This window comes from Elephas maximus, chromosome 8 (genome assembly GCF_024166365.1).
Source record: "Elephas maximus indicus isolate mEleMax1 chromosome 8, mEleMax1 primary haplotype, whole genome shotgun sequence".
Taxonomy (NCBI): Eukaryota; Metazoa; Chordata; class Mammalia; order Proboscidea; family Elephantidae; genus Elephas; species Elephas maximus.
In genome coordinates, this window is record NC_064826.1 from 8993667 (window position 1) to 9017528 (window position 23862).

A 23862-nucleotide genomic window follows, 5' to 3' on the forward strand; every position below is an offset into this window, starting at 1 on the left:
GAGCCATCTCAGTAACACCAAAGGCAGGACAGACACATGCTGCCTCCTGATAACACAATAAGCAATTGACAGGACCAGCCACGGCACACTCCTGCCAAACTCCACCTGAGCCTTGTCCTGCCCCAGAGCAGGTTTCTCAGGGGTGAGTGTGCAGCCACCTGGAGCCTGGTCCTGCCCCAGAGCAGGTTTCTCAGGGGTGAGTGTGCAGCCACCTGGAGCCTGGTCCTGCCCCAGAGCAGACTTCTCAGGGTGAGTGTACAGCCACCTGGAGCCTGGCAAAACACAGGTCTGAGTCAGGAGGCCTGGGCGGGGCTCCACCAATGCCCGTGCCGCTGACCACGCCCCATATTCCGAAGAGCAAAGCTCTAGAATGTGGGGTGACCCCAGTTTACAAGGCCTACGTGGGAGGGAGGAATGCAGTAGACAGCACAGGGCCAGGAGGGGTGAGGTAAACAAGGCAAAACCTGTTGTGTGCTGTCAAGTCGATTCCGGGAGTCAAAAAATTCAGTGATCAAGATGAATCTCTTAACATGTTTTTAAAAATCAAAATTAATGCCAAACACCCATGATGCACACAATATCACAATTTTAAACAAAACCAGACTCACTATTGCTGATTCCTCCTTTTGCCTCTGGCTCCAGGACGGTTCCACCCAGCCCTGACTAAACTAAAAACCAAACCCATTGCCCTCGAGTAGATTCCAACTCCTAGCAACCCTACAGGACAGAGTACAACTGCCCCATAGAGTTTCCAAGGAGCACTTGGTAGATGAGAACCGCTGAACTGTTGGTTAGCAGCCAGGCTCCTAACCACTACACCACCAAGGTTTCCCAGCCCTGAGTACTATCTGCCAAAACCAGGGAGAGAAATTCTCCCCACAGATGCAGCCCTGGCTACCAAAACTAAACAGGTGGGTGTTACAGCTTAAAAGACTTAGGAGACACAGAAAGCGAACACAACGTGTGCAACTTGTTTTGATACTGATTCAGACATAATCAGCTATAACACGGAGCCCTGGTGGCACAGTGGTAAAAGCACTCTGCTACTAACCAAAAGGCTGGCAGTTTGAACCTACCAGCCGCTCCACAGGAGAAAGATGTGGCAGTGTGCTTCCGTTAAGACCTACAGCCTTGTTTAGAACCTATTATACCACCACCGTAGTCAAAACAGCCCGGTACTGGTGCAACAATAGATACACAGACAAAGGGAACAGAATTGAGAATCTAGACATAAATTCAACCACCTAGGAACAGCTGGTATTTGACAAAGGCCCAAAGTCCATTAAATGGGGGAAAAGACAGTCTCTTTAACAAATGGTGCTGGCATAACTGGATATCCATCTGCAAAAAAATGAAACAAGACCCATACGTCACACAATGTACAAAAACTCAAAATGGATTAAAGATCTAAATCTAAAATCTAAAATGATAAAGATCATGGAAGAAAAAAATGGGGACAATGCTATGCTAGGAGCCCTAACACATGGCATAAACAGAATACAAAACATTACCAACAATGCACAAACACCAGAAGAGAAACTAGTTAACTGGGAGCTCCTAAAAATCAAACACTTATGCTCACTCAAAGACTTCACCAAAAGAGCAAAAAGACAACCTACAGACTGGGAAAAAACTTCTGGCTAAAACATATCCAATCAGCATGTGATCTCTAAAATCTACAAGATACTGTAACACCTCAACAACAAAAAGACAAACAGCCCAATTAAAAAATGGGCAAAGGATATGAACAGGCACTTCACCAAAGAAGACATTCAGGTAGCTAACAGATACATGAGGAATTGCTCAGAATCATCAGTCATGAGAGAAATGCAAATCAAAACTACAATGAGATTCCATCTCACTCCAACAAGGCTGGCATGAATCCAAAAAACACAAAATAATAAATGGAGATGTTGTGGAGAGACTGGAACACTTACACTGCTGGCGGGAATGTAAAATGGTACAACCACTTTGGAAATTGATTTGGCATTTCCTTACAAAGGTAGAGACACACACGATCCAGCAATCCCACTCCTTGGAATTATCCTAGAGAATTAAGAGCCTGCACACAAATTGATATATATGCACACCCATGTCCACTGCAGCACTGTTCACAACAGCAGACAGATGGAAACCAAGGTACCCATCAGCGGATGAATGGATAAACAAATTATGGTATATTCACACAATAGATTACTGCACAATGATAGGGAACAGCGATGAATCCCAGAAACATATTACATGAATGAATCTGGAAGGCATTATGCTGAGTGAAATTAGTCAGTCACAAAAGGACAAATATTGTATGAGACCACTATTAAAGAACTCTCGGAAAGGTTTAAACACAGAAGAAAACATTCTTTGATGGTTACAAGGGTGGGGAGGAAGAGAGAGAGGTATTCACTAATTAGACAAACCAAAAAAACCAAACCCAGTGCCGTCGAGCCGATTCTGACTCATAGCAACCCTACAGGACAGAGTAGAACTGCCCCATAGAGTTTCCAGGGAGCCCCTGGCAGATTCAAACTGCCAACCCTTTGGTTAGCAGCCGTAGCACTTAACCACTACGCCACCAGGGTTTCCCACTAATTAGATAAGAAATAGTAGACAAGAATTATTTTAGGTGAAGGAAAGGACAACACACAATACAGGGAAAGTCAGCACAACCCAACTAAACCAAAAGCTAAGATGTTTCCTGAATACAAGCAAACATTTCGAGGGACAGAAGAGCAGGGGCAGGGGTCTGGGGCCCATGGTTTCAGGACACATCTAGGTCAACTGACATGACAAAGTTTATTAAGAAAATGTTCTGTGTATCACTTTGGTGAGTGGCATCTGGGGATTTAAAAGCTAGCAAGGGCCATCTAAAGATGCATCAATTGGCCCCAATACACCTGGAGCAAAGGAGAGTGAAGAACACCAAAGACACAAGGAAAACATGAGTCCAAGAGACAGAAGCAGCCACGTAAACCAGAGACTCCATCAGCCTGAGACCAGAAAAACTAGATGGTGCCCAACTACCACCAATGGCCGCCCTGACAGGGAACACAACAGAGTCCCTGACTGAGCAGGAGAAAAGTAGAGTAAGGAACTCAGATTCCAGTGAAAAGACCAGACTTAACGGTCTGACTGAGACTAGAGGGACCCCAGAAGACATGGCCCCTGGACTCTCTGTTAGCCCAAACTAAAACCATTCCTAAAGTCAACTCTTCAGACAAATATTAGACTGGACTGTAAGACATACAATGATACTTGTCAAGAGTGTGCTTCTTAGCTCAAGTAGATACATGAGACTAAATGGACAGCTTCTGTCCAGAGGCGAGATGAGAAGCCAGAAAGGGACAGGAGCTGGTTGAATGGACATGGGAAATACAGGGTAGAGAGAAGTGTGCTGTCACATTACAGGGAGAACAACTAGGATCACATAACAATGTGTGTATAAATTTTTGTATGAGAAGCTAACTTGAACTATAAACTTTCACTTAAAGCACAATAAAAAATATTTAAAATGAAAATTTTATGTTATATATATTTTATCACAATAAATATATTTAAAAAAGAAAAAGACTGACAGTCTTGGAAACCCTACGGGGCAGTTCTACTCTGTCCTACAGCGTCACGATGAGTCAGAATTGACTCGACAACAGTGGGTTTTGGTTTACTTGGAATTGTAAAACATACAATAAAACATACAATTTTGGGACACAGGAGAAATATAAACATGAACTGGGTATTAAACCCACTTCCGCTGAGTCAACTGCCACTCACAGGTATGAGATGATATAAAAAAATTATTTCTAATTTTGTTAGGTTCATGGTTAATGGCATTGTAATCTTTTTTAAACCAGCTGGTTGCCACTGAGTTGAGTCCAATTCATGGTGACTCCACGTGTGTCAGGAAGAATGTTCCACAGGATTTTCAGTGGCCAATATTTCAGAAGCAGATTGCCAGGCCTTTTTTCAGAGGCACCTCTGGGTGGACTGAATCCTCCAAACTTTCAGTTGACAGCCAAGCACTTAACCCTTTACGCCACCCAGGGCAAGTGATTGTTTTAAAAAAGGCCTTACTTACTGGAGATAAGTACTGAAGTATTTATAGATGAAATGATGTAAGATACACTACTTGCGATTTGTTGTAAATATTTCAGAAAAAAGAAGTCAGGAGAGATGAAACAAGATTGGTAAAATGTTAGCATCTGCGGAAACGGGGGGGTGCACTGTAAATTATTATATGATTCTAATTTTTTATAAGTCTGAAAGTCCCTGTAATTCAGTTTTAAAAAATGAATCCTTTGAACCACTCAGACAGCCCACTGACACGCTGCTGTATACATCTCTAGGAAAAACCAGCTGATACTTTTAATACAAGGCCCCTGGTGGTGCAGTGGTTAAGAGCTCAGCTGCTAACCCAGAGGTTGGCAGTCTGAATCCACCAGCTACCTATGGGGCAGTTCTACTCTGTCCCATAAGGTCACCATATGTCGGAACTGACTCAAGAGCAACGGGTATTTTTAATATGTGCCAGGAACTGAGCTTAGCTCCTTGAAGACTCACAGCCATGTTAGAAACTGTGCAGATTCATAGAAGTGCCCTTTAGCAAGTTTACACGACTCACCCAAAGCCACGTGTGTGGAAAGGATGTAGCTGGCTCGGGAGCCCCTCCTCTGAGACCCCACATCAGACCATCTGTGTGAAACCACAAGGGCCTCACAGGTAAGGCAGCCAGCCATACAGCTCTTCACGCCCCTAGTGGTACCCGAGACACAGGAGCCACCAGGACAGTCATCTAATCGAGGGACGACAGCTGGAATCCCTGGCTCTGAATGGAGGCTCTGAGGCTTACTGCTGAGTGACCTTGGGCAAGGGACTTCATCCTGCTGTCTCCCCGTTTCTTCGTCTCTAGGGAGCAACAAGGCTCGTGTTACCATGAGACTACCAGTGTGGTTGGGGCAATAGTGAGTTAATAAGTGTAACCTGCTCCAAAGCCTGTCTGATGCACGGTGAGCACTGATGGAGAGCTGGCTGCTGTTACATTCTCGTTACCGGGTTCTCAGTGAAGCTGAGTGACCAGGACATAACCTCAGGCAAAATCAGAGCCATGTACTCCGCCTGTCTGATGCACGGTGAGCACTGATGGAGAGCTAGCTGTTGTCACACTATCATTGCCAGAGTTCCCAGTAAAGCAGAGTGACCCAGAATACACCCTTGGGCAAACTCAGAGCCTGTACTTTTGCCTGGCTTTTGACAGGGCTGCAAACTGGTTTGTTCTGGTTCAACACCCCCCCTCCCCCCGCCTCAGAATCTGCATTTCGAACAAGTTCCCAGGAAGTTATACAGAAAAATCACCCAGGGATCTTATTAAAATGTAGATTCTGATTCAGTATATCTGGGGTGGAACTGCAAATTCTCAGCAGGGGTTCTAACCAGAAGGAACCTGTTTGAAGCTCTGGTTTTTGACCACACAACTTGAGAGGTGGGCTCCCATCAATCACATGAAAGCCAGTGTATAGTGACCAAGATCAATGTTGCCATGTTGGGAGGAAACAAAAACTCTAAGAATGATAACCCACGTACCCCAGCCCAGGCCCAAAGCCACAGCATCACACTAGCTTTGCCAGCTTCCTGTCAAGGGGCTTACAGTGTTTATAGGATTTAAAAATACCCCAGATGAACCTGGAATTTTGGCCAAGCTAGGAGGTGAGATACTCCCCGGGCCACAAGCCAGGTGGGTGCAGAATCGGGCAGCAGACCAGGGGCCAGCCGCACTGGGCCCAAGGAGCGGGCAGGACCAGACGCCGGCACAAGGCAGGAGCAGAGCCCCGTCAAACGCAGCCAAAACACAGGGAGACAGAGCACGGCAGGCAGTCAAGGACAAGGCCCGGATGATGCAGGAACTACCTGAGCTCAGTCAGGTGGAGGACGGCTCAGTCGGCCTGCTGCTTTACCAGCTACGTCCTGCCTCCTTGGCAGTTATGCTCATCCAGGAAGTGGTAATGACCAACCCACTCAGGTCTTACCAGACCCTCTGGTGGACCCTCACCTTGCTGTTCCTCTGGCACCTGTGCCCCAGCCACTCTCACCCCAGCCTCCAGGGGCACCCTGCTCTAACTCCCAGAGCACTGAGAACTTATCACTTCAAACGCACTCACAGTGACAAGCAAACAATGACGAGGACTATCAGGCCCTTCCCATGTGCCAGACCCAGGCTAACAACGTCACAGAAATCTCAGTTTGCCTCCAGCAACCGCACATGGAGCCCTAGTGGCATAGCGCTTAAGAGCTCAGCTGCTAACCAAAAGGCTGGCAATTCAAATCCACCAGCCATTCCTTAGAAACACCATGGGGCAGTTCTACTCTGTCCTGTAGGGTTGCTATGAGTAGGAATCAACTCAACGGCAAAAGGTTTGGTTTTGGTTTAACCCCGTGTGGAAGGCGCTATGATGCCCATTTTGCAGATGGAGAACCTGAGGCTGAGGTAGCCCACAATCACCCTGCTGGGAAGTGTCAGTTCCCTCTGACTTCCGGGTCAGTTCACAGCACACTGCGTCCTTTCCTGCGCCACCCTGTGTAAGGCTGGAGACAGGAAACAGGTACTGTGGGTGAACTACCTTGGTGATGAACTGAACAACCTGGAGCAATGGCCCTACGGCCCGAGCAGGGCATCAGCAGGTTTCACACTGCTTATACTGAAGAACGTGCAGTCCTTATATTCTCCTTACTCTCAGCAAACAGGGTTATTTCCAACCCTCTAACCGCTCTCGCCCAGTCCTGAGAGCAGAGCCTGCAGCTCCATTAAGGCCTGCCACTTGCTGTGGGGACCATGCAGAGAGGAAAACCACACACCTTTCCCCGAAACGGGGGAAGGGAGAAGGCGGCGGGGAATTACCCATGCAGAACACAATGGTAAATGCAGTAACAGAATAACGCCTGCAAATAAATAACACCAGGCACTGAAAGGCAAATTACAGATGGCAAACGATAAAGAGACAGATATAAATAAATTAAAATACGCTATTTTTTCCAAATGTGTTAAAAAAAAAAAGAAAACTTTTCCTTGAATGCAACTACACTGTCAAACCAAGGACATCACTGAAATCTTAAAATAAATTAAAATACAGCCAGTTTCTGTCATGTGAATCCTATACCAGGAAACTAGTTTGCTATCAAAGGAAAAAAAAATAATCAAATACATATTAAAAACTTATTCGATTTTTCATATAAGAAATGCAAAATATTATATTCACTAGTCTAAAAACTCTTGAACAAGGAACTTAAAATTCCATAAGCATAAAATAATAATAATCACATACTAAATGTTTCAATGTTGTTGTAGGTACTGTCCAGTTAGTTCCGACTCATACCGACCCCGTGTACAACAGAAGGGAACACTGCCTGGTCCTGTACCATCCTCAATCTTTGGTATGTTTGATCCCATTCTTGCAGCCACTGTGCCGATCCATCTCATTGAAGGTCTTCCTCTTTTTTGCTGACCCTCTACTTCACCAAGCATGATGTCCTTCTCCAGGGACTGATCCCTCCTGATAACATGTCCAAGTACGTGAGACGAAGTCTCCACATCCTCACTGCTAAGGAGCATCCCTCTTCCAAGGTGGATTTGTTCATACTTTGGGAAGTCCACGGTATATTCAATGTTCTTTACCAACACCACAATTCAAAGTCATCAATTCTTCTTGGGTCTTCCTTATACACTGCCCAGCTTTTGCAGGTATATGACACAATGGAAAATTCCATGACTTGGGTCAGATGCACCTTTGTCCTCAAAGTGACATCTTTGCTTTTTAACACTTTAAAGAGGTCTTTTGTAGCAGATTTGCCCAATGCAATACTTCGTTTGATTTCTTGACTGCTGCTTCCATGGGTGATGATTGTGGTCCAATTGTGAGGATTTTCTTTTTTTTATGTTGAGGTGTGATCCATACTGAAGGCTGTAGTCTTTGATCTTCATCAGTAAGTGCTTCAGGTCCTCTTCAGCTTCAGCAAGATTGTGTCATCTGCACAGTGCAGGTGGTTAATGAGTCTCCCTCCAGTTCCAATGCCACATTCTTCATATAGCCCAGCTTCCTTTCTGACACATACCTTTCCTGATTTTAAACCACTCTGCATCCCCTTGTTCTGTTTGAATGACTGCCTCTTGGTCTATGTAAAGGTTCCTCATGAGCACAATTAACTGTTCTGGAATTTCCATTCTTCACAATGTTATCCACAATTTGTTATGATCCACACAGTTGAATGACTTTGCATAGTCAAAAAAATACAGGTAAACATCTTTCTGGTATTCCCCGATTTTAGCTAAGATCCATCTGACATCAGCAATGATATCCCTCGTTCCACATCCTCTTCTGAATCTGCCTTAAATTTCCAGCAATTTCCTGTCAATGTACTGCTGCAACCATTTTTATCTTCAGCAAAATTTTACTTGTGTGTGGTATTAATGATATTGTTCAATGATTTCCACATTCTGCTGGATCACAAATCCAGATCTCTTCCAGTCAGATGGCCAGGCAGCTGTCTTCCAAAGTTCTTGGCAAAAATGAATGAGCACTTCCAGCATTGCATCCATTTGTTGAAACATCTTTTAATTGGTGTTCCACCAACTCCTGGAACCTTGTTTTTCCCCAATGTCTTCAGTGCAGCTTGGGCTTCTTCCTATAGCACGTTGGTTTGGGATCACGTGCTACCTCCTGAAATGGCTGAACAGTAAACAACTCTTTCTGGTCAGTGACCCTATGTATTTCTTCCATATTTTTTTCCTTTAAATTTTCATTGTGCTTTAAGTGAAAATTTATAAATCAAGTCAGTCTCTCATACAAAAATTAACATACACCTTGCTATATACTCCTAGTTGCTCTCCTCCTGACAGCACACTCCTTCCGTCTACTCTCTCTTTTCGTGTCCGTTCCTCCAGCTTCTGACCCCCTCTACCCTCTCATCTCCCCTTCAGACAGGAGATGCCAACATAGTCTCACGTGTCTACTTGATTCAAGAAGCTCATTCTTCACGATTATCCTCATCTATCCCATAGTCCAGTCCAATCCCTGTCTGAAGAGTTCACTTTGGGAATGGTTCCTGTCTTGGGCTAACAGTAGGTTTGGGGACCATGACCTCAGGGGTCCTTCTAGACTCAGTTAGACTTTAAGTCTTTTTTTTTTTTTTAATGAGAATTTGGGGCCCGCATCCCACTGCTCTCCTGCTCCCCCAGGGATTCTCTGTTGTGCTCCTTGCCAGGGCAGTCATCAGTTGAAGGCAGGTACCACCTAATTCTTCTAGTCTCAGGCTGATGCAGTCTCTGGTTTATGTGGTCCCTTCCGTCTCTTGGGCGCATAATCACCTTGTGTCCTTGGTGTTCTTCATTCTCCTTTTCCTCCAGGTGGGTTGAGACCAACTGATGCATCATAGATGGTTGCTGCTAGCATTTAAGACCCCAGACACCACTCCTCAAAGTGGCATGCAGAATGTTTTCTTAATAGATTTTATTATGCCAATTGATTTAGATGTCCCCTGAAACCATGGTACCCAAGCCCCCGCCCCTGTTACACTGGCCTTTGCAGCATTCAGTTTATTCAGGAAACTTCTTTGTTTTTGGTTTAGTCCAGCTGTGCTGACCTCTCTTGTATTCTGTGTTGTCTTTCCCTTCACCTAAAGTAGTTCTTATCTACTATCTAATTAGTGAACACCCCTTTTCCTCCCTCCCTCCCCCCTCTCGTAACCATCAAAGAGTAAGATGGAACACGCAGAAATCAAATTGACCACATCTGTGGAAAGAGACGATGGAAAAGCTCAATATCATCAGTCAGAACAAGGCCAGGGGCCGACTGTGGAACAGACCATCAATTGCTCATATGCAAGTTCAAGTTGAAACTGAGGAAAATCAGAGCAAGTCCACGAGAGCCAAAATATGACCTTGAGTATATCCCACCTGAATTTAGAGACCATCTCAAGAATAGATTTGATGCATTGAACACTAAAGACCGAAGACGAGACGAGTTGTGGAATGACATCAAGGACATCATCCACGAAGAAAGCAAGAGGTCACTGAAAAGACAGGAAAAAAAGAAAAAACCAAGATGGATGTCAGAGGAGACTCTGAAACTTGCTCTTGAGAGTCGAGCAGCTAAAGCAAAAGGAAGAATTGATGAAGTAAAAGAACTGAAGAGAAGATTTCAAAGGGCCTCTCGAGAAGACAAAGTATTATGATGACATGTGCAAAGAGCTGGAAATGGAAAACCAACAGGGAAGAACACGCTTGGCATTTCTCAAGCTGAAAGAACTGAAGAAAAAATTCAAGCCTCGAGTTGCAATAGTGAAGGATTCCATGGGGAAAGTATTAAACGATGCAGGAAGCATCAAAAGAAGATGGAAGGAATACACAGAGTCATTACACCAAAAAGAATTAGTCGATATTCAACCATTTCAAGAGGTGGCATATGATCAGGAACCGATGGTACTGAAGGAAGAAGTCCAAGTTGCTCTGAAAAAAAAAAGGCACTGGTGAAAAACAAGGCCCCAGGAATTGATGGAATATCAATTGAGATGTTTCAACAAACGGATGCAGTGCTGGAGGTGCTCACTCGTCTATGCCAAGAAATATGGAAGACAGCTTCCTGGCCAACTGTCTGGAAGAGATCCATACTTATGCCTATTCCCAAGAAAGGTGATCCAACCGAATCTGGAAATTATAGAAAAATATCATTAATATCACACACAAGCAAAATTTTGCTGAAGATCATTCAAAAACGGCCGCAGCAGTGTATCGACAGGGAACTGCCAGAAATTCAGGCCGGTTTCAGAAGAGGACGTGGAACCAGGGTTATCGTTGCTGATGTCAGATGGATCCGGGTTGAAAGCAGAGAATACCAGAAGGATGTTTACCTCTGTTTTATTGACTATGCAAAGGCATTCGACTGTGTGCGTCATAACAAACTATGGATAACATTGCAAAGAATAGGATTCCAGAATACTTAATTGTGCTCATGAGGAACCTTTACATAGATCAAGAGGCAGTTGTTCGGACAGAACAAGGGGATACTGATTGGTTTAAAGTCAGGAAAGGTGTGTGTCAGGGTTGTATTCTTTCACCATACCTATTTAATCTGTATGCTGAACAAATAATCCGAGAAGCTGGGCTATATGAAGAAAAACGGGGCATGATGATTGGAGGAAGACTCATTAACAACCTGCGTTACGCAGATGACACGACCTTCCCTGCTGAAAGTGAAGAGGACTTGAAGCACTTACTAATGAAGATCAAAGACCACAACCTTCAGTTTGGATTGTACTTCAACATAAAGAAAACAAAAATCCTCACAACTGGACCAATGAGCAATATCATGATAAACGGAGAAAAGGCTGAAGTTGTCAAGGATTTCATCTTACTTGGATCCACAATCAACAGCCATGGAAGCAGCAGTCAAGAAATCAAAAGACGCATTGCTTTGGGCAAATCTGCTGCAAAGGACCTCTTCAAAGTGTTGAAGAGCAAAGATGTCACCTTGAAGCCTAAGGTGTGCCTGACCCAAGCCATGGTATTTTCAATCACATCATATGCATGTGAAAGCTGGACAATGAATAAGAAGACTGAAGAAGAGCTGACGCCTTTGAATTGTGGTGTTGGCGAAGAATATTGAATATACCATGGACTGCCAGAAGAACAAATCTGTCTCTGAAGAAGTGCAGCCAGAATGCTCCTTAGAGGCAAGGATGGCGATGTTGTCAGGAGGGATCAGTCCCTAGAGGAGGGCATCATGCTTCGCAGAGTACAGGGTCAGGGGAAAAGAGGAAGACCCTCAACGAGGTGGATTGACACAGTGGCTGGAACAATGAGCTCAAGCATAACAATGACTGTAAGGATGGCGCAGGACCGGGCAGTGTTTCGTTCTGATGTGCATAGGGTCGCTATGAGTCGGAACCAACTTGACGGCACCTAACAACAACAACAGCAATTCCACTCAGCATAATGCCTTTCAGATTCCTCCATGTTATTAAGTTTCATGGATTCATCACTGTTCTTTATCGATGTGTAGTATTCCATTGTGTGACTATACCATAATTTATCCATTCATCTGTTGATGGGCACCTTGGTTGCTTCCATCTTTTTCCTATAGTAAACAGTGCTGCAGTGAACATGGGTGTGCATGTATATATATATATCTGTTCATGTAAAGGCTCTTATTTCTGTAAGATATATTCCAAGGAGTGGGGTTGCTGGATTGTATGGTAGTTCTAGTTTTTCAAGGAAGCGCCAAATCAATTTCCAAAGTGCTTGTACCATTTTACTTTTCCACCAACAGTGTATAATTGTTCCAGTCTCTCCCAGAACCTCTCCAACATTTATTATTTTGTGTTTTTTGGATTAATGCCAGCCTTGTTGGAGTGAGATGGAATCTCTTTGTAGTTTTAGTTTGCATTTCTCTAATGGCTAATGATCATGAGCACTTCCTCATGTACCTGTTACCTGAATGTCTTCTTTAGTGAAGTGTCTCTTCATATTCTTTGCCCTTTTTTAATAGGGTTATTTGTCTTTTTGCAGTTGAGTTTTTGTAGTATCATGTACATTTTAGAGATCAGGCGCTGATGGAAACGTCATAGCTAAAAACTCTTTCCCACTCTGTAGGTAATCTTTTTACTCTTTTGGTAAAGTCTTTGGATGAGCACACGTGTTTGATTTTTAGGAGCTCCCAGTTATCTAGTTTCTCTTTTGCATTGTTAGTAACGTTTCTTCCATATTCTTTTGATGCATTGTTCAGTATTTTGCCCATGGAATCCTTCAATATTGCAACTCGAGACTTGAATTTTTTCTTCAGTTCTTTCAGCTTGAGAAATTCTGACCATGTTCTTCCCTTTCGGTTTTCTAGCTCCAGGTTTCTACACATTTCATTATGATACTTTATCTTCTCATGCAGTCCTTTGAAATCTTCTGTTTAGCTCTTTCATCATTTCTTCCATTCACTTTAGCTACTCTGTTCAAGAGCAAGTTTCAGTCTCTTCTTACACCCATTTTGGCCTTCTTTTTCTTTCCTGTCTTTTTAATGACCTTTTGCTTTCTTCATGCATGATGTCCTTCATGTCATCCCACAAGTTGTCCGGTCTCCGGTCATTAGCGTTCAATGCATCAAATCTATTCTTGAGATGGATCTCCAAATTCAGGTGGGATATGCTCAAGGTCATACTTTGGCTCTCAGGGACTTGTCTTAACTTTTTTCAGCTTCAACTTGAACTTGCATATAAGTAATTGATGGTCTGCTCTAGTCATCCCCTGGCCTTCTTCTGACTGATGATATTGAGCTTCTCCATTGTCTTTTTCCACAGATGTAGTTAATTTGATTCCTATGTATTCCATCTGGCGAGGTCCACGTGTATAGCTGCCATTTATGTTGTTGAAAAAGGTATTTACAATGAAGAAGTCGCTGGTCTTGCAAATTTCTATCGTGCAATCTCCAGCATCATTTCTATCACCAAGGTCATATTTTCCAACTACCGTTCCTTCTTTGTTTCCAACTTTTGCATCCCAAACACCAGTACTTATTAATACAGTAATCCCCCTCATCCATGGTAGATACGTTCCAGGGCCCCCCTCAGTGCCAGAAATCGCAGCTAGTACCGAACTCTATATGTACTATGCTTTGTCCTATATGTACATACATGATAAAATTTAATTTATAAATTAGGCACAATAAGAGATTAATAACAATAATAATAAAATAGAACAATTATAACAACATACTGTAATAAAAGTGATGTGGATCACAGAGTGGCATGGCATGTGATTTCAGCATGCATAAATGTATTTCCCAGCTCTGTCCACTGAGATGGCCTAGATGCAGTGAACCCCAGTAGCAAAAAGCACACTCTGCTGCCAAATTTTGGTTTCTAATTACCATTCTCTAATAAAAAGAAACAGGGCTTCAGGGGCCTGGGGGAGGTTGTTACAAAAAATATTATACCAGGCAGTATTTCATACATAGGGTCACTGTATGAGTCAGAACCAACTCAACAGCACCTAACAGCAACAACATATATTGTGAACAGTGGAGCAGTGATTGCTTGGCTATTAACCAAATGGTCAGGGACTCACGGATGTGACAGTCTGCTACATAAAGATTTACAGTCTTAGAAACCCTGCGGGAGAGTTCTACTATGTCCTACAGGGTTGCTATGAATCAGAATCAACTCGATGCAGTGGCAATGGGTAGACATCACAAATGGCTAAAGGGGGCAAAAAAGAAAAAAAAAAAAAGAGAGAGAGAGAAACAACAGTAAAAACAGCAACGTGAAGGGGAAAGAAGAGTGAGTAAAAGGCAGAAAAAGAGCAAGAGTCAGACAAAAACAAGGGAAGACCTATGCAAAGAGCAACCACAAAGGGCAAGGGCAGCCAGCAATGCAAGAGCTGGGAGGTGGGGAGTTTGAAATGCAGGGGTAGGGCCTTAGGCAATGGGCTCAGCTTTCACCTGTAATCTACATTAAACGTTAATAAACGTGCTGTCCACTTAAAGAGCTGTGTTCTACCTGAGCAATTAAAAATGCAACTGGATCATAACAGAGCAGTTTCAGTGAAGTAACATGAAAAGCACTTAAAAAGTAATGCCATGAACAAATACAGCAGAATTTGCCCATTGAAATGAGCAAAGCCTTTCACCAGCAAAAAAGGAAATGGGATTTGGAGCGTGTCTTAGTCATCTAGTGCTGCTGTAACAGAAATAGCACAGTGGGTGGCTTTAACAAAATTTATTCTCTCACAGTCCAATAGGTTACAAGTCCAAATTCAGGGCGTCGGCTCCAAGGAAAGCCTTTCTCTGTCTGTCACCTCCTCAATCTTCCACTGGTCGAGGAGCTTCTCAATTGCAGGGACCGTGGTGTCTAAAGGATGTGCTCAGCTCCTGGTGCTTTCTTGGTGGTATGAGGTCCCCAACTCTCTGCTTGATTCCCTTTCATCTCTTGAGAAATAAAGGGTGGTGCAGGCCATACCCCAGGGATAAGGATCAGGGATGTGACCTGAGTACGGGTGGTGTTACAATCCCACCCTAATCCTCTCAACATAAAATTACAATCACAAAATGGAGCACAACCACACAATGCTGGGAATCATGGCCTAACCAAGTTGACACATATTTCTAGGGGGGACACAATTCAATCCATGACAGAGTGTGACCAATCTGGGTCCACATCCCAGCTCCCCCAATACACAGCCATACGATATCAGGGAAGTTGCTTCACTCTTCTGAGGCTGTTTCCTTATCTACTAGGTGGAAATGATACTACCTCTCTCAGTGTACAGTTCTAAGGGCTAAATGTAGACCCTGTCAATGGGAAGACTAGCCCAGCGCCAGGTACAAAGCAGTCACGCAGGATATGTTGGTTTTCTTTTCCTCTTATTGTAATAATGTTGCCATTACTTAACCTGGTTTTCTGACATACGTTCTGAAGTTGTTGGCCAGGTGAAGAAGGGGAGAAGCGTTCCAGGTAGAAGGAAGAACATAAGCACAGGTGGAGAGAGGCAATGGAGAACAGGTCTTCTTCCAAAGACTGCTAGAACGCAGGGGCTGACTTTCAGGGTATGGAAGGATGAGACAGGGTCAGAAGAAGACAAGGACAGAGTCATTCTTCACCAACACCACAATTCAAAGTCATCAATTCTTCTCCAGTCTTCCTTATTCACTGTCTAGCTTTCGCATGCGTACGTGGTGACTGAAAACATCATGCCTTGGGTCAGGCGCACCTTAGTCCTTAAAGTGACATCTTTGCTTTTCAACACTTTAAAGAGATCTTTTGCAGCAGATTTGCCCAATGTAATGAGTCGTTTGATTTCTTGACTGCTGTTTCCACGGGTGTTGGCTGTGGATCTGAGTAAAATGAAATCCTTGACAACTTCAATCTTTTCTCCGTTTATCATGTCACTTACTGGTTCAAATATGACGTGCCTCATGTTCCATTTATCAAAATGTTTCCTCTGTCCTTCTCTTTTTCTACACCACAAATTTTAGGCTTCTCAGGACTGTTCTCTTCTGTAGATGCTAATGGAATTTGAGTTCTTTGCTATGAGAATATTTAAAAAAAAAATTTAGAAAAAAAAGGGGGAAATGCTGTCTTCCCACATGGCTGCAGAAAAGCAGACACCATTCTACATCATAGAGTTATTCCTGATAGGGGTGAACTGAGAACATTCACCAAGTGTCAGCCTGAGTCTCCTTTCCAGGGTGGAGACCTACATTCAAGAGCATAACTGCGCTGTTTTCTGTTTAACAAAGCTGTTATTTAAGACACTTAAGTTTTAGAGTGTTGTTATACACTTAAGATTTCCTGCATCTCCCAAAGACTGCAATTTGACTGGCTGTCTTAATAATAATTAGCATAATTTTTATACAAAAACTTCTGTTGACTTAAATCTTAGGACCCCGGTCAACCTGAAGCGGAACACTAGCACTCTCTGCTTCCCCCTTCTGGCCTGAAGGCTAAAAAAACCCAAGACTTCATTCAATTCCTTATTCACACAAAGGGCTTGAAAGACCAATTTATTTAAGTTAACCCAGGCCAAAGGGGAGTGGAGGAAAGTAGCAGGGCAGAGGAAGCTGGCCCGTGAGTGCACCGCCGGGGGGGAGGATGGACTGAATGCTACCTGGGACCTGACAGTAGAAACCCTCAGGACACAGGAGGCCCGGCGCTGCTGACCACCACTCTGGAGGCGACTGCTCTCTTGAGGCTAGGCCTCAGTTCCCTCACTACGATCATCTATCTACACTGAGGAACGATGCTAACAGCTCTGCAAAGTTCCAATTATATAGACCTCGTTACCACAAGAAGTTCCCTTGGGTTGTTTTTGTTTTAATAACACTGTTGTCCTATGCACCACAACATCGTATAGACACCAACACAGCTGAATAAGATTTCAGCCTCAGGCTCTTTTGGGCTTTTTTGTTGTTGGGAGGAAGGTCAGGGGTTGTGAGGTATTTCCCCGTGTTGTTAGAGGGAAGGTGCAGGGCTGTCAGCTATTTTCAGCATTGCTGAGGGAAGGAGGGGGGCTGTCAAGTATTTCCAGTGTTGCTGGAGGGAAAGTGGGGGGGCTGTGAGGTATTTCCCAGCATTGTTGGGGGAAGGATGGGGGCTGTCAAGTGTTTTTCAGTGTTGTTGGGAGACAGGGGAGGAGGACATCAGATATTTACCAGTGTTTTCCATAGAGCCAGTGACCTCCCCACGTCAGCAGGCAGACCCCAGCCGTTGTTTTCTTCCAGTGATTTCGAAGCGTTTTAAAGAACACAGTCATCTTCTCTGCTGGCTTTGCAGAGCCTGGAACAGAAAAAAGAAAACCATTGATACCCAAGGCCAGCACACAGACCCCCTCTCACTCTCCCTGCCCTCCTTTCACCCTCCCCCTGCTTCTTGCCCTCCCTGACTGGCGGCTTCTACATCTTCTCCCTACTGGCCTCATCCGGGCCAGCTCCCACCCAGCCCTACCTTCTGTTCTTACTCTCTCCACTTCCTTCCACCTAAGTGCACCTTCCTTTCCTTCTCAGGGCACTTTTTCCTCACTGTATTAGGAGGAAAGGGGGACAGTAGTAAGAGAGAGGAAGCGAAGTCCAGCCTTCTTCCCTTCTTCTTTCTCTTACACTCTCACTAAGCCACTAAGAGTACATGTCCATCCATTACATGCAAAGGAGCCAACAGTTAGTAATGTAAAGGGCTTATTCAAAACTATAAGAAAACACCTGGCCCTTGACAGAGAAATGAGCAGAGCACACATAGAGGAAACTCACTGGAGAGGAAGTACATGCGGCTTCATAAAAATGTCCAACTTCCAGAGTTACAGGAGTTACAACAGACTAGCACAGTGGTTAAGAGCTCAGCTGCTAACCAAAAGGTAGGCATTTCAAATCTACCAGCTGCTCCTTGGAAACTTTATGGGGCAGTTCTACTCTGTCCTACAGGGTCACTATAAGTCACAATCAGCTCAACAGGAATCGTTTTTTTTAATCACTATTCAAAGTGGAACCCTGGTAGTGCAGTGGTTAAGCACTCAGCTGCTAACCAAAAGGTCAGTGGTTGAAACCCACCAGCAGTTCAACATTAGAAAGATGTGGCAGCTGGCTTCCATAAAGACTAGAGGCTTAGAAACCCTATGGGGCAGTTCTACTCTGTCCTATAGGGTCACTATGTGTTGGAGTCGACTCAATGGCAGTGGGCTTGGGTTTTCAGGTTTATCACTATTCACCTACAAAATCAATACATTTTTAAAAAATGATCATATTCACTTATAACAAGATAAAATGAGGTAGAGACTCTTACACACTCCTGAAGGGAAGGTAAATCGGGATAACTTCTCTGAAAAGCAAGGTTGTGACACAGCCTTATCCTGCTGTTGTCTTCCTGGCTCTAACGGTCTGATGAATCCTCTAGCCACGTGCTGACCTGCATATCAGCTCACCGCACTAAACTGGAACTCCAGAGAGGAAGAACTTGGACTATTCTGGCCACGGTGGTCTCCCCAGGGCCTACGGTAAGATCTGGCGGATGACAGTCATTCAGTAAAGATCTGTTGAATAAATAAGTTATGCAGTTATGAAATGTTTTTCACTGAGCATTTTTACTGATGTGTAAAAACCTCAAAATAAAATGTTAAGTGAAATCAACAAGATGAAAAGCCATATATCATTGGTATTATCCCGGTTATGTTCAAACATGAATGTAACTGGAAAAAGTACCAACAGAAATAAGCAAAAAATTTAAAAATAGTACCCCCTTGGTTGTTGGATGATGGGTGATATTTATTTTATTTTTAAAATTGCAATGTATTTTCTAAGTGGCGCAATGGTTAAGTACTTGGATGCTAACCAAAAGGTCGGAGGTTTGAAGCCACCAGCAGCGCCACAGGAGAAAAGACCTGGCGCTCTGCTCCCATCAAGATTTCAACCTGGGAAACCCTATGAGGCAGTTCTACCCTGTCCTATAGGGTTGCTTTGAGTGGAAAGCAACTCAACAACACACAACAATATGTTCAGTTGCTTCTGACTCATGGCCACCGGACGTGTATAGAATATAACTTCTCCACGGGGTTTTCCAGGCTGAGACCTTTCAGAAGCAGAACACCAGGCCTGTCTTCTGAGGTGCCTCTGGGTGGGCTCAAACCACCAACCTCTCAGCTAGTAGTCAAACACTTAACTCTCTGCCCCACCCAGGTATTTCTAAGTTTTCTATAAAAACCCAAAACACCTGTTGCCACTGAGTCAATTCCAACTCATAGCAACCCTATAGGACAGAGTAGAACTGCTCCATAGAGTTTTCAAGGAGTGGCTGGTGGATTTGAACTGCAGACCTTTTGGTTAGAAGCCAAATGCTTAACCACTGAGCCACCAGGGCCCCGTAATGAATATATACTACTTTTTAAACAGTGAAAAACTGAAGCAATTTAACATCTTTAAATTTGTGGGTCAGGGAGGTAAATAAACCAAGAAAAAAAAAGTTGCTCTCACTAAAGATTCCAGTCCTTCTAAACACCATTGGATAAAACTTCTCTCAAAGCAAGAAACATCCTTCTCACAAGCAACAATGAAGCCGGTGCCAGAAGCCCACCCTCCCGTAATCTGGCATAGTCCAGGCCAGCAGAGACAGGGTCCCGTAGGCACATCTGGCCCATAAACAACTCCTCTCCACCCCTTTAACAGGCACCTGTGTGCAGGCGTTGTGCCAGGAGCTAGGGTGGAGAAGGACCAGTCTCTATTCTCAGGAGCTCACAACTGTTAAACTCACAACCACAGTCAAGTGGGATGAACGAGGAGAGGTGCTATGGACTGAACTCTGTCATCAGAGAGTTATGCTGAGGTCCTAACCTGTGAATGTGGCCCAGTTTGGAAATAGGGGTTTTATTTTGTTATGCTAATGAGGGCATACAGGAGGACTGTCTTCAGTCTGATTATTTTGGAGAGGTGTCCCTGGTGGCACAGTGGTTAAGAGCTTGGCTGCTAACCAAAAGGTCAGCAGTTCAAACCCACCAGCTGCTCCCTGGAAACTCTATGGGGCAGTTCTGCTCTGTCCTATACGGTCGCTAAGAACTGTAATCGACTCAACGTCGAAGGGTACTTTTGGTCATAAAAAGCAGGAGACAGAGGCACAGGCATGCGCGTTAATGTGCGCACACGCACACACACACGGGAGAGGAGACAGATGCCATGTGAGGGGCTGTCTACAAGCAAAGGAACACCAAGGATCGCCAGCAGACACCAGAAACTAGGAATTGCCAAAGCTGTGACCCTGATTTGGACTTTTAGTCTCCAGAACTATGAGAAAATAAATGTGTTCATTAAAGCCACCCAGGAGTGATATTTTTTTGTCACAGCAGCACTACGTAACAAAGACGAGGGGTGAGCACAGGCTCTGTGAGAGTCCCAAGGACAGACCCAACCTAGAGGGGGTGGTTTGTGGTCAGGGAAGGCTCCCCAGTGAGAGGGTCATTTAAGCTGAATCTTGAAGGATGAGTAGGAGTTACCAAGGAGCTAAAGAAGTTGATGCGCACAAAGGCATAAAGGAGAGCAAGGTGTGCTCGGGGAAACACAGGTAGAGAGACAGGTATGGACAGAGAAAAGGGTAAACGTGGAGGAGTGTCTAGAACAGGGATTTTGAAACTTTAGTACAGAATTTATTTAAAATGCAGATTCTTGGACACTATCCTCCCCCCACGCCCTGAAATTGATTCACCCTGGAAGTGGGCTGTCATCGGAATCGACTCAACGGCACTGGGTTTGGCTTTTTTTTTTTTTTTTTTGGTTTTGGGCTGCCGTCCTCATTTTTAGCAAGTACTTCCATGATTCTAAGGGAGGGCTTCACCATAGCACATTTTGAGAATCAGTGGTTTGGAGACAAAGGATGATGGACGAGGGCATGCAGAAAAGGCCAGAAAAGACTTTGAATGCATGCTAGGGGCTTTGGATGTCACGTCAAAGATGACAAAACACCTGTGAAGGGATTTAAGTGACACGATCATATGGACTGTAGAAAGGCCACTTTGATTTAAAAAAAAAAAAAAAAAGGAGAATGGAAAAGAGTGGCAGAAGCTGAGATTAAAGCTAACAAGGGCCATCAGGAATTTACTACCATAATCTCTAGTACCTACATGAAGGAAGGAGCAATGGAGATAGAAAAGACAGATTCGGTAGATTTCTGGAAAACAGAATTTGGCAGGACTAGTTGAAGATGAGAGAGGAGAAACCAAGTCAGGTTCAGTGCCTGGGCAACTGGGTGGATCACGACTGCAATCATTTAGATTTGGAATGTAGCTCTGTGGAGAAAGGAAGTTTAGGAGACAATAAGTTTAAAATGCCTGTGGGGCATCCAAGTGGGAAATGTCCTGTGGATGCCTGGACTGAGCAGTTGAAGCAAGGAGAAACTGTAAGGACAAAAGATAAGGATTTCTGACTCACTGGTGTAAAGGAAACCCTGGTGGTGTAGTTAAGTGCTATGGCTGCTAACCAAAAGGCTGGTAGTTCAAACCCACCAGGTGCTCCTTGGAAACTGTATAGGGCAGTTCTACTCTGTCCTACAGGGTCACTATGAGTCGAAATCGACTCAACGGCAATTGGTTGTTTTTCATTTTTTTGGTATAAAGGAGAAGTTTGAGTGCAGATAAAATCACACAAGCAGAGGGAAGAGAGTGAGAAGAATGCCAATAAAAAGTTAGAAGACAAACAGAGTCGATAAAAGTCTTGACCCAAGGGAGCTCCCTTTTGTCACAGACGAATGACTCAAGTATTCTAAAAAACAATGTGGAAATATGCAGGCCACCTGGTGCAATGGAAAGACTACTGCTCCAGGCTCCTGGGGCCTGGATTCTAGCCCTCATTTACAGGGTCAAACGTAGCAACGATAGTGAGGATGGCTCAGGATGGGGCAGGGTTTTGTCCTGTTGTACATGGGACTGCCGTGTTGGAACCAACTCAGTGACACCTGATAACAACAATATGAGGGTACACCACCTGCTCTATGGCCTCATTTGCAGACAGGGTTGTGAACATGCCTTGTAAATTTTTCTATAAGGATGTAAACTGTCATCACAACATACAATATATTAGCTAATAATGTATATTCCTTCTAAGTGTGACCCCAATACTCCCCAGCATGGTTTTCTTTTTCAAAATGGGTGACAGAGAGCTTGACATAACCAATGCCATAATAAACCTGTAAGGTTCTCCTTCATCTGCCTGCCGCCTTCACGTACCTCTGTTAATGACTTTGTTTTGACCAAATGTTAATGACTTTGTTCTTTGTTTTAAACTGATGCAAACAACCTTTTGTTCTGTCCGACCACCAGCGGCTTACAACCCCCACAGGAAAACTGGAGTCCAGGTATTCGTTGTGTATCTCTTTACTCTGAGAGTCCTTCTTCACTGTCTTGTAACGCACAGCTCCTTTGGCGATGCCATCTGCGGGCCGCGAAAGCACTTTAACTCTCCTAAGATTCTGTAAGCTCTAACGTGAAATTGCCCTTTGGGGCTCCACACAGACAGGGTGTCGCCGCCAGGCCCCGTGACGTCTACGCCCCCTTCATCCACGTTCTCCCTCTTTCTGAGTTGGACTACGCTTCACTGGCTCCGCTGCTCCAGGACACGGAGCTTAATCAGGGAACCTAAGTAACTTCCGAGTAACCACACAACTCTTATCCCAAGTCTCCGCAAAAGTACAGATTCCATACGTCCAGATCAGCATCTCTCCTGTGAAACGCAGTTGTCTTCCAAGGCCTCCGAAACTTCAGGATCTCGGGGCCCCCCGCCCCCCTCCCCGGCCTCGGGCTCTCAGGCCTCCGCCCCGCCCGGGCCTCGGGCTCTCGGGACCCCGCCCCCCCCGGGCCTCGGGCTCTCGGGCCTCCGCCCCGCGCCCCCCGCCCCCCCGGGCCTCGCGCTCTCGGTCCTCCCCTCCCGTTAGGCGCGGGCTTTCTCAGCAGGCGGCGAGCCCCCCGCCAACCCACCAGCCGAACCGACGCCACTCGCCCCGTTTTACAGATGCGCACGGCGAGGCCAGCGAGGACGCTATTAGCGGAGGGTCCCACCCGGAGCGACGGCTCGGGGACCCGGACCCAGGCCCCCGGCGCCCGCAGGGAGGGCGGAGCTCCCCGGGACCAGACAGAGCACGCGGTGCTCGCAGACCGTCCCCCGGCCCCGCAGCCCCGGCTACCGGGCCCTCGGCCGCGTCCCGGGCCCCTGCCCTGCGGGTGCGAGCGCCGCGCCCCGAAGCCGCACCGGCGCTGCCGCACTCACCACGGCCGGTCCCGATCGCGCCACGACGTCCTGTGTCCGCGCTCAACGGTCCCTGCTTGTTCGCAGGAAACCGCGGCCACCGCCCTCGGGTTCCGGCCATCCCCGTGTTCCACCGCCCTCGGGTCCCAGCCGCCCCCGTGTTCTACCGCCCTCGGGCCCCGGCCACCCTCGGGTTCCCGCCGCCCTCGGATTCCAGCAAGACAGGGCAGGGTGGGTGGGCTGGACAGGGGCCCCGGGACCGTCTGTGAGTGACGGACTGAAGCAGAGTCAGCTCTCACCATCAGGGAGACCCCTGAGAACTTCCGGTGCCGGGTCACGTGAGCACCTCCGCTCTCCCAGCGGTGCCGACACGCGCCCCTCCGGTGCCTGCAGCGGCCCTCAGACATGGTTCCGGAGGACTGCCGGCCAGCGAGGGCTGGTCCGCTCGCGGACAGACCGGCCGAGTGGACGTGCGCATGCGCCCCGCGCTCCCTGGTCTGTGCGGCGTGGCTGGTGGCGGAGCGGGCTTCCCGAGGGCCCACGATGAGTTCCTGGCGGGCGCTCGGGACTGCTGGTCTCCAGCCCTTGCCGGGACCCTCGGGGAACGGCGCTGCTCTGCCAAGGGCAGCAG

The 23862-nt window shown here is 45.7% G+C and overlaps 1 protein-coding gene across 6 annotated transcripts in view; it reads right to left on the reverse strand.

Moving 5' to 3' along the window:
* Window positions 1–23604, reverse strand: part of AGK (acylglycerol kinase) — a 115826-nt gene extending 92222 nt beyond the window's left edge. The window contains exons 1-3 of one of the 6 annotated variants that reach the window (XM_049894648.1): window positions 23531–23604; window positions 18295–18541; window positions 17175–17298 (exon numbers count right to left, since the gene is read on the reverse strand). In XM_049894648.1, coding sequence (XP_049750605.1) covers window positions 17175–17275 — 101 coding nt within the window. In that variant the 5' untranslated portion in view covers window positions 17276–17298; window positions 18295–18541; window positions 23531–23604. The other 5 variants (XM_049894645.1, XM_049894644.1, XM_049894647.1 and 2 more) reach the window with 5 other exon arrangements.
* Between the last annotated feature and the right edge of the window lie 258 nt (window positions 23605–23862).